This window comes from Chenopodium album, chromosome 9 (assembly GCF_948465745.1).
Source record: "Chenopodium album chromosome 9, dcCheAlbu1.1, whole genome shotgun sequence".
NCBI classification, from domain to species: Eukaryota; Viridiplantae; Streptophyta; class Magnoliopsida; order Caryophyllales; family Amaranthaceae; genus Chenopodium; species Chenopodium album.
This window is the reverse complement of record NC_137842.1, coordinates 679,886-689,510: the sequence shown is the minus strand read 5'-3', so window position 1 is coordinate 689,510 and position 9,625 is coordinate 679,886. Positions and strand designations below refer to the sequence as shown.

General features: G+C 37.4%; 2 protein-coding genes across 2 annotated transcripts; one reads left to right on the top strand and one right to left on the bottom strand.

Annotated features, from left to right (window-relative positions):
• Positions 1-2,748: 2,748 nt before the first annotated feature.
• On the top strand, positions 2,749-4,539 carry LOC145559247 (uncharacterized). The gene is made up of 4 exons (XM_081620685.1): positions 2,749-3,072; positions 3,217-3,396; positions 3,487-3,619; positions 3,881-4,539. The coding sequence occupies exons 1-4, from the start codon at positions 2,749-2,751 to the stop codon at positions 4,537-4,539; spliced, it is 1,296 nt and encodes a 431-aa protein (XP_081476811.1).
• A 1,296-nt stretch (positions 4,540-5,835) lies between these two features.
• Positions 5,836-7,117, bottom strand: LOC145559322 (GEM-like protein 4). The gene is made up of 3 exons (XM_081620744.1): positions 6,812-7,117; positions 6,462-6,691; positions 5,836-6,330 (listed from the first exon to the last, which is right to left on the bottom strand). Exons 1-3 carry the CDS (start codon positions 7,029-7,031, stop codon positions 6,148-6,150), a joined length of 633 nt encoding a protein of 210 aa, XP_081476870.1. The 5' UTR covers positions 7,032-7,117; the 3' UTR covers positions 5,836-6,147.
• Positions 7,118-9,625: the final 2,508 nt, after the last annotated feature.

Genomic DNA, 9,625 nt, shown 5'->3' with positions numbered 1-9,625 from the left:
TCGACGAGGCTTGATCTCGATCAATGACTATTTGATGTAGAGGTTGAACGTACGGGTGTTCTTGATGATTTGAATTCCTTCTTTTTTTTGTGTTGAGGGCCGTCGAGGCTTGATCTCTTCCACGGGTGATCATTTAGAGTAGAACGACACGTCGAATGTTTGTTGTTCTTTGGAGAATTTTAGAGTATTTGATGAGAGGTTTACTCTAGAGAGGTTTTTAACATTTGAGAGGATTTCTCTGTATTTTGATTCTCTTTGTTTTCCACTAGGTTTTTTGTCTCTCTCCTCCAAATGTTGTTAGAGAGCTTTATTTGTAGAGAGAGTGACTCTTAGGGTTAGGATTTGGGTTTGATGTACAATGGAGTTGGGCTTTGAACTTGGTAATCTTGACTCATATATGTAGCTTAGCCCATTTTAGTAGGTTTTTGCTATTAAATGAGCTATTTAATGAAAATAACTAAGGCTAATTTAACTTATTTCACCCAAAATAATTAAATTTACGGCTATTTCACCAAATGCCACTGAGCACTTTGAAAATTCACCAAATGCCATCCAACTTTTCAAAATTCACCAAATGCCACTCACAAACAGTATAATGACATAACGTGCCATTAATGAGGTTTGGACGTTAACAGTCCGTTATTGCGAAATGACGAGTATGCCCTTTGTTGGACTTAATGGCGCGCTGAACCTCATTGACTCTCTGACTTGTTCAAGTTAGATAAAAAAAAAAAAAAAAAAAACCCACAAGTCATCTCATTCTTCTTCTCTGTTCTTCAAGCGTTCACCCTTATTCAAATCCTAAATCCATCATAATCAATCAAGAAGCTTTCTTCAACACCTGTACCAGACATTCCCAAAAATTGAAGCTTTTTTTTTTCCTGTTGAAGTTGGGCGAACCAGAACAGCGCTGACAAGTAGGGGAGGAAGTTGAAGCTTAAAGCACTTGATGAATTCGACTTTGGGGTGTTGGAGATAGAAAACAAGGTAATATTCTCACTTTCGATCTTGCTTTCGCATTTTGAATCTGACATTTTTTGCGAGAATTGAGTTAGGGTTAGGGTTTTTTGCAATGTTCTTGTTAAATGTGATGACTTGACTTGACTGTGTGAAATAATCTTAAATTTCAAGTTAAAAATGTTAGTTGTTGTGTATTGATTTGGTATTGTTATGGTTTTTGAATGTGAAGTATTTGAGTTACATTTTTTGCGATTTTTGTAGTGGCATTGTTGGTAATGATTTGGTCTGTTATGCTGTGTGGTGTGTTCATATGAATCTTGTGTGTTGTTGTTTAGTGAAGTAATATGTCTGTAATTTGTTGTTGATAGGATGAGTAGAGTGTGGCTTGATGTCCATTACAGAGATCAGGGGTTTGATGTCCTGGTTGATGATACTGACAGAACTAGTCTAATGGACTTGTATGAGTTCATGTTTGAGGACTCTGTTAAGCAAAATGTGATCCTTCCTAAATACTTTAGTTTGTATGTAATGCCACCTAGGACTAATAGGAAATTGGAGTTGTGTGGGGATAGGGACATGTTGAGAATGTGGGATTGGTTTCAAGGTAAGGAAACAGTAGTAATTTTGTTAGAGGAGAAAGAAAGTCTTGGGCAGGTGTTTAAGGATGCTCTGGCTAATTGGGATAAAAGGGTAAAGGCCATGGCTGAGAAGGCTAGATTGGAACAGGAGAAGGCCCAGGCTGAGAGAGAGTTGAAGGAACAGGAAGCCTTTAAGGTTGCAGTTGAGGTTCCTGTGTCTAATCTTGATGATGGTGATTTTGAGTATATAAGAGTGTTTAACACTCCAGTTGCTGATGAAGTATTCCCTGGGCCATCTCAGCCTGTGGCTGAAGAAAGTACTCAACCCTCAACTCCACCTAAACACTCCCACCCAGCTTCACCTCTAAACCAACCCAAAACAACACCAAAAAAAGGGCAAGGAAAACAACCCCCCAAAAAAGGGCAAGGAAAACAACCCCCAAAAAAACAACCAGTTAATCCTCTACCCAACCACAAACAACACCACCACCTCAACACCCAGCTTCAAATCAACCAGAAACAACCCCAACACCACAACAACCACCTCAACCTCCAGTTTCACCTGAACCTCATGTAAGTCCACCACCAGTTTCACCTGAACCACAAACTGCAACAGTACCACCAAACACCTCAACTCAACAACCAGAATCAATAGCAGCTCAATGTTCCAAACCTAAAAAGGGAGGCAGATCAAGACCTGAGGGATTTAGGTCCAAGAAGAGTGCAGCAAAAAAGGTTAATTTTGAGGGGCAATCTGTTACTGTGAGGAGATCAGAAAGAAATAAGGGTACAAACACAGTACCTGATGAGTTGAGTGAGCAGAGGTCAGCTGAGTCTAGTAGTGATAGTGAAGATGATGATTATATGCAATCAGATAGTGAAGATGACTCTAAATCAGATATTGGTGATTTCATAGAGGATGAGACAGAGATAGATTGTCTATATGATGACATTCAGGATAAGCAATTTGAGGATTATCTAGATGGTAGTTCAACCATGGATAAGACCTACAAGAATGGAAAGATTTGGACACATCAGGAGTTTGGAGCAATCAAATTAGAGCCTTGGGGACAGGGAGTCATTTATGGAAGTTTTCAAAGACTACTGCATACAAGAAGGATTTGGTGTTTATGTTGAGAAGAGTGGCAAAACAAGATATATAGCAAGGTGTGCAGTAGATGGTTGCAACTGGAGAATCCATGCTTCCACCATGACAGACAAGGTGAGCTGGGCAATCAAAACTTTAACAGGGGAGCATAGAAGTTGTGGAAGGCTGGAGCTTAACCCAGTTGTAACTTCTGAGTGGCTGTGTAGACATCTGCAGTCAGACATTCAAGCAAATCCTGACATCCCAGTTGAGTCTTTACAAAGACTTTGTATGGAAAGGTACAGGATTGAAGTTAAAAAGAGGCTCTTTTACAAGGTGAAGGCAATGTGTAAGGAGAGGATTCATGGGGGGTTTGGAGAGGCATACTCCCTACTGCCTAAGTATGCTGAAATGGTAAAAGAGACTAACCCAGGGAGCTATGCTCTGGTCAGTTAGGGTGAATCAACTGCAAATCAGCCACCAAGATTCAAGGCTTGTTTTTTTTCATTTGCTGCCCAATGTAGGGGATTCTTGAGGGGCTGCAGACCCATAATTGGCATTGATGGATCTCACTTAAGTGGGCATTTCAAGGGAATCTTGCTGACTGCACTTGGGATTAATGGGAACAATGAGATTTTTCTCATAGCTTATGGGGTGGTTGGGACTGAAACCATTGACAGTTGGGGTTATTTCCTAAGGAACTTGAAAATCCTATTTGACAAGGAAGGTTGCAGTAGAGATGATTGGACTTTCATCTCTGACAGGATGAAGGTAAGCCACCTTTCAGAAGTTTTTTTTTTAAATGATGATATATTGTCTTAGGTATTAACTAATAGCTTTGCATGAAGGGTGTTGACACAGCAATCCATGAAACATTCCCTAGAGCAACAAGAAGAGTGTGTTGCCAGCACTTGTACACAAACTGCAAGGCCAAATGATTCAGTGGTTCAACCTTCCATAAGCTTTTCTGGATTGCAGCAGATGCATATAATGAGTATGTATTCAACAAAGCAATGAAGAAAATACATGAGTACAATCCTAAGGCTGTTGAATACCTAGAGAGCTGCACTGAGGTTTGGTCTAGGCATAAGTTTGATCCTGCATTGTGTTGTGATCATAACACTACAAATTTTGTAGAATCATTCAAATCATGCACACAACCCTACAGAGATCTCCCTGTTCTGAGATTACTTGAAGGTAACCACACAGTACAGAAATATTAGCTTTAACACAAATGAATTCTTTGTATTGATAGTGCTATGTCAATGTTGTATTGCAACAATAAGGCAATGGGCAATGAAGAGGATTGGCTCAAGGTTTGACAAAGATATGGGCATGGGGGATATGGACCTAACTGAGTATGCCACAAAGATTCTGCAAGCAAGATCAGATGAGTCTAGGCTATGCTATGCAACCCCTTGTGGTGGTGATGAATTTGAGGTTAGAGACCAACATGTGCATTTTCCCATAAAGCTAAGCAGAGGCACTTATGGATGTGGGAAGTGGCAGCATTCAGGGATCCCTTGCAAACATGTGCTAAGGGTTATATATCACCTGAGGCTACAACCTACAGACTTTGTAGCTCCTTGCTTCAAAGGGAAGGCATACAAGCTTACTTATGCAGAGCATATGCACCCAATGCCTGACCCAAGTCATTGGCCATCAGTCAACCTTCCTGAGATATTACCACCAATGGTAAAAAGATCTACAGGAAGACCAAAAAAGCAAAGAAAAAGAGGGCCAAATGAAGCTAGAAAAGGGAAGAGGCACTCTACAGTTAAGTGCATCTTATGTGGTGAATTGGGGCACAACATGTTGACTTGTGCATCTAGGAAAAAAACCTCAACAGCTGAAGCAACCACATCAAAGGTCACCTCTCATCCCAAGAAGAAATCAAAGAAAGCAGCAGCATGAATGGACAGCAACTCCCTTTCTTAATGCACCCACAGCAGCCTGAACATTCAATGTAATTTTTTGAACATAATCACTGTAGTGTGTGGTGTGTTGTTTATTTTGACATGCCCATGTTATATTTTTGGGAAACTTATGCAAACAGTTAGCTATGTTTTGAACAGGAAGCTTTTTTTGTATATACAGGAAGCTATTTTATAGTATGGACATAATTAAATTTCCCTCTTTATTAAATTTCATTGCAAAATTACATTAATCCATTTCATTTCAACATTACAATCACAATTACAACACACATCAGTGCCCCTAATTTCATTATACAATTCAAAACTTTTTGTTGTTGCTTGATTTTCTTCTTCAATTGTTTCACTTCTTCATACAAGTTGCTTTGTGCTGAGTCATCCCTTACAAATGAGCTTCCCCTACTTTGACCTGCTTCGTGCATTTGAGCTTTACACCATTTGAAGCTATTACATGAGTCACACTTATAATACAACCTTTGTGGATTACATGTTGACTCCGAGCTTCTAATTGCGTATTTCTTACCACACTTGCAAAATTTGTTTAGAACTCTAACATATGCACACTCATTTATTATATTGAGGAAGATGTGTTTGATAGCAAACTCATGGTTAGATAACAAAGGACTGCCTTTGTTGTTCTTAGGGACAAATTTATACAAAAAAAGGGTTGCAACGGCTAGTTTTCCCCCAAAAAAATTAAAATATGTTACAAAAATAACTAGCCGTTGCAACTCATTAAAACAGAGGGGTTTTGTGTAAAACCTGATAAAGTAATGGCATTTGGTGAAATATATAAACTCTTCAGTGGCATTTCATGAAATAAGTTTTGCAATAACGGACTGTTAACGTCCAAACCTCATTAATGGCACGTCATGTCATTATACTGTTTGTGAGTGGCATTTGGTGAATTTTGAAAAGTTGGATGGCATTTGGTGAATTTTCAAAGTACTCAGTGGCATTTGGTGAAATAGCCATTAAATTTAATTAATTGTCAAGTAAACCCGAGTCAATATGTTGACTTTTAATTTGACTCGTACCAATATGGACACTATCCAATGTAACACTTATATAAAATTTACGTATCTACAATAAGATCTAAGAGATTATTATACGTGTCCCAATTCACTGCAATAGTTGAAGGCAAAATAAATTTATTACATAGTACATACAAGTATACTGTATACAACGTTACTACATGAGCTAGGTGATTCGTAATTTTTATCAATGTAATTATATATTTCACCTAATTAAGATTTGAATCTTAGCAATCAACGTATCCTAAAATTTAAATAGTTATATATAAAAAAATTTGAATGGGAACGGATGGTCCCAAATTAACAAATCTATGTACAAGCTCAGCTACTTTCTATCCTAGACAAAGAAGTGCATACACTAGTTAGTATATAGTAGTATTTATAGAGATATTATAGCCTTATATATGTACACTACAACTAGACATAAATCTTCGTTAATCAATCAAATTTAAGTTACAAGTTAACATATTAAGCTTTGATGGGAGACTGATGCTTGTTGTAAGCATTTTAAAGTTTTGTTGTATGATTCCGGCAATCCGGCTTGTAGTGTATTGCTAGCAAATCAAGCTTTGTGAGACTGTTTGTTGTAAGCATTTCAATGTTTTGTAGTAGTTAACGAATCCCATGAACCAGAACTCAAACTCATCCGCGGTCACTACTTGTAGATACTTTTGTGACGGTTTTTTCATGTTCTCGCTTTCATTCAATCTTTTGATCTTCCTTAATGGTATAACTATCTGCATATACATGAATATTATCACACGTTAATTCAATTATTCAACCTATATATACATCACCAAATTAGCATGTACATATATATATATATAATATATGATTTAGAGTTCCGTTTAGTTGCATAATGTAGTACCTTGTAGTGGAACCTAAGAGGTTCTCCGGTGGGGGAGGAAACTTTCGCGATTGGCCTGTCACTGCAGAAGGCGAGTTTCTCTGAGGAGATGAATAGGCGACCTGTTATCGCGCCTGCTGTGGTGTACAAACTGCAACGAGAAGCCCTCAACAACCGCTCTCCTTCTCGAAGGCTAAACACTCTTTTGAATAACTTGTCAACTCCTCCTACCAAGCTCAATTTCCCTTTCACTGCATAGTTTGAATAAAATAAATAACAATAAAATAATTATAATTCTAATTCAGATAAAAAAAATTCAGATGATTTTACATAAATGTAAGGGTAGGTGATCGTTTACAAAATATACGTACCAAGCTTGTTCATCGTGGTAAAAACTGAATCCACTTTACGATGTTTAGAAGTGATAAGCGACAATTGATCTACTTGGCCTATAGCAGGTCCAGGCAACAATTTAATGGTAGATGTTTTTCTTGTTTGATCATAACTTAAATTTGACAACCCATTTCGAAGGAGGTGATCTCCTAGCATACTCTTCATACTCCTTGACTTAAACGCCTCAGAAGCATTCATTTTACCTTAATTGCGATAATAAAATCGATCTTTGAGACTATTGAGAAGTTTGTTTACGATGATGGAGCAAATAGTGTGTATTCTGGTAGTTGGTGGTGGAAAGGGGAGTTTGTGAAGGTGAGACTAAAGTTATATATATAAGGGTTGTATGAAATATTTTGTACAATTTTTTAAAATAAAGATTAGGTGGAATTAGTCATCCATGACTCAGCAAAAGGAAAACTAAAAGTAAAAATTTAGGGCCATCAATTTATTTACTTGCTAAGTAAGTTGGTGATGTGATGATTCAAATCAATTCATATATTTTGATTGGCTTTTCTAAAAGTGATGACGAAAATTTATGTAATATTTTCCATCTTTAAATAATTAATTAGAGTGAAATTAAAGCACAAATAGATCATAGAAATATAATCATTCGTGTTTAAGCCTTTTAGCTTTTGAGTCGGCAGCGTTACTTTCTGATGCAACCACCCATCACACATTGCACCTTTCTATTTTCTAACATACACTATTGAAGTCAAGGAGCTAATTAAGGGTTAATTAGTTTTCTAATTAAAAATTAACCTTATCTGTTTTAAAATTTGTGAATTAAACATTAGTGGTATGTAGAGCTGTCAAAAGTTGACCCGACCCAAAATACCGACTCAAACCCGATTATTAACCGACCCATCTGAACCCGAAAAAATGGTGACCCAAACCCGACCTGACCCGACCCGTTTTAACCCGTCAAAACCCGAATTTAACCCGACTTGTTACTAACCTGAACTGAATTCAACCCAACGCATTCCTAACCCGACCCGAATTTAACCCAACCTGTTACAAATCCGACCCGAAATCAACCCGACTTGTTATTGACCTGAACCAAGTTCAACCCGAGTTGTTATTGACCCGACCCGAATTTTACCAGATTTATTACTAACCTGACCCAAAAATTCAACCCAATCTGTTACTAACCCGACTCGAAATCAACATGACTTGTTATTGACCCGACCTAAATTCAACCCAAATTGTTCCTGACCCGATTTTAAATCACCTTAAATGCAATTTAAACCGTCTTACTATTGTTGATCAAAGCATTTTGTCTAGGGAGACCAAGTCGGTCCAGGCCAGCAAATAAAAGAAAGGAGCATCATCCTAAAGCCTACCACGAACATTTATAACAACAAATAATGATCTATATGGTTCCAAACGACATTATATGACCCCGAGATATATCCCCTAGAATTTCAAGAATTTTCGACACTGGGCTTCGAAATCTCCAAAATTTCTCAAAAAGCATGGATATTTCAATTTTGGATTTTTTTGACCTTTTTCGCCCGGGTATAAAAATTGCCGAACGTTTACCATGGTCCCAAATATCCTCCGAGAGTCCAATAGGGTGGATGGAACCATCCAATTTGCCTTTAAACGACCAATTTATCGGTTTACAACTTGCACCGATTTCATTAATTCAATCCTACCACGAACATTCATGACAACAAATAATGATCATATGGTTCAAAACGACATTATATGACTCCGAAATGTATCCCCTTAAATCTTAAAACTTTTCGACACCATGCCCCGAATCCTCCAAAATTTCTCAAAAAGTGTGGAAATTAGACTTCAATTTTGAAATTTTGATTCTTTTTTCGCCCTGAAATAAGAATTGCCGAATAGTTTAGTCCTTAATATCCTTCGGGAGTCCAATTGGGTGGGTGGAACCATCCAATTTGCCTTTAAACGACCAATTTACCGGTTTACAACTTGCACCGATTTCATTAACTCAAGCCTATCATGAACATTTATGAAAACATACAATGATCATATATGGATCCAAATGGCATTATATGACCCCGAGATGTATCCCTTAAAATCTCAATGCATTATATTAGCCTTCAATTTTGGAATTTTTTGACTTTTTTTCGCCCGAATAATATATAAATTGCCGAAATGTTTACCATAATCTCAAATACCCTCCGAGAGTCTAATTGGGTGGATGTAACCATCTAATTTGCCTTTAAACGACCAATTTACCGGTTTACAACTTACACCGATTTCATTAATTCAACCCTACCACGATAATTTATTACAACAAATAATAATGATCATATATGGTTCCAAATGACATTATATTACCCCGAAATGTATTCCCTAAAATATCAAAACTTTTCGACACCGGGGCTCGAAAACTGCAAAAATTCTCAATAAGCGTGGATATAGCCTTCAATATTTGAATTTTTTTTACTTTTTTCACCCAGAAATGAAAATTGCCGAAATTTTTACCATGGTCTCTAATACCCTCCAGGTATCCAATTGGGTGGGTGAAACCATCCAATTGCCTTTAAACTGCCAATTTACCGGTTTACAACTTGCGCCGATTTCATTAACTCAATCCTACCACAAACATTTATGACAACATATAATGATCATAAACGGTTCCAAAGGTCATTATATGACCCCGAGATGTATCTCCTAAAATCAAAAGCTTTTCGACACCGGGCCCCGAAACCTTCGAAATTTCCGAAAAAGCATGGATATTATTAGCCTTCTATTTTGGAATTTTTTGACTTTTTCCGCACGGAAATAAAAATTGCCGAAATGTTTACCATGGT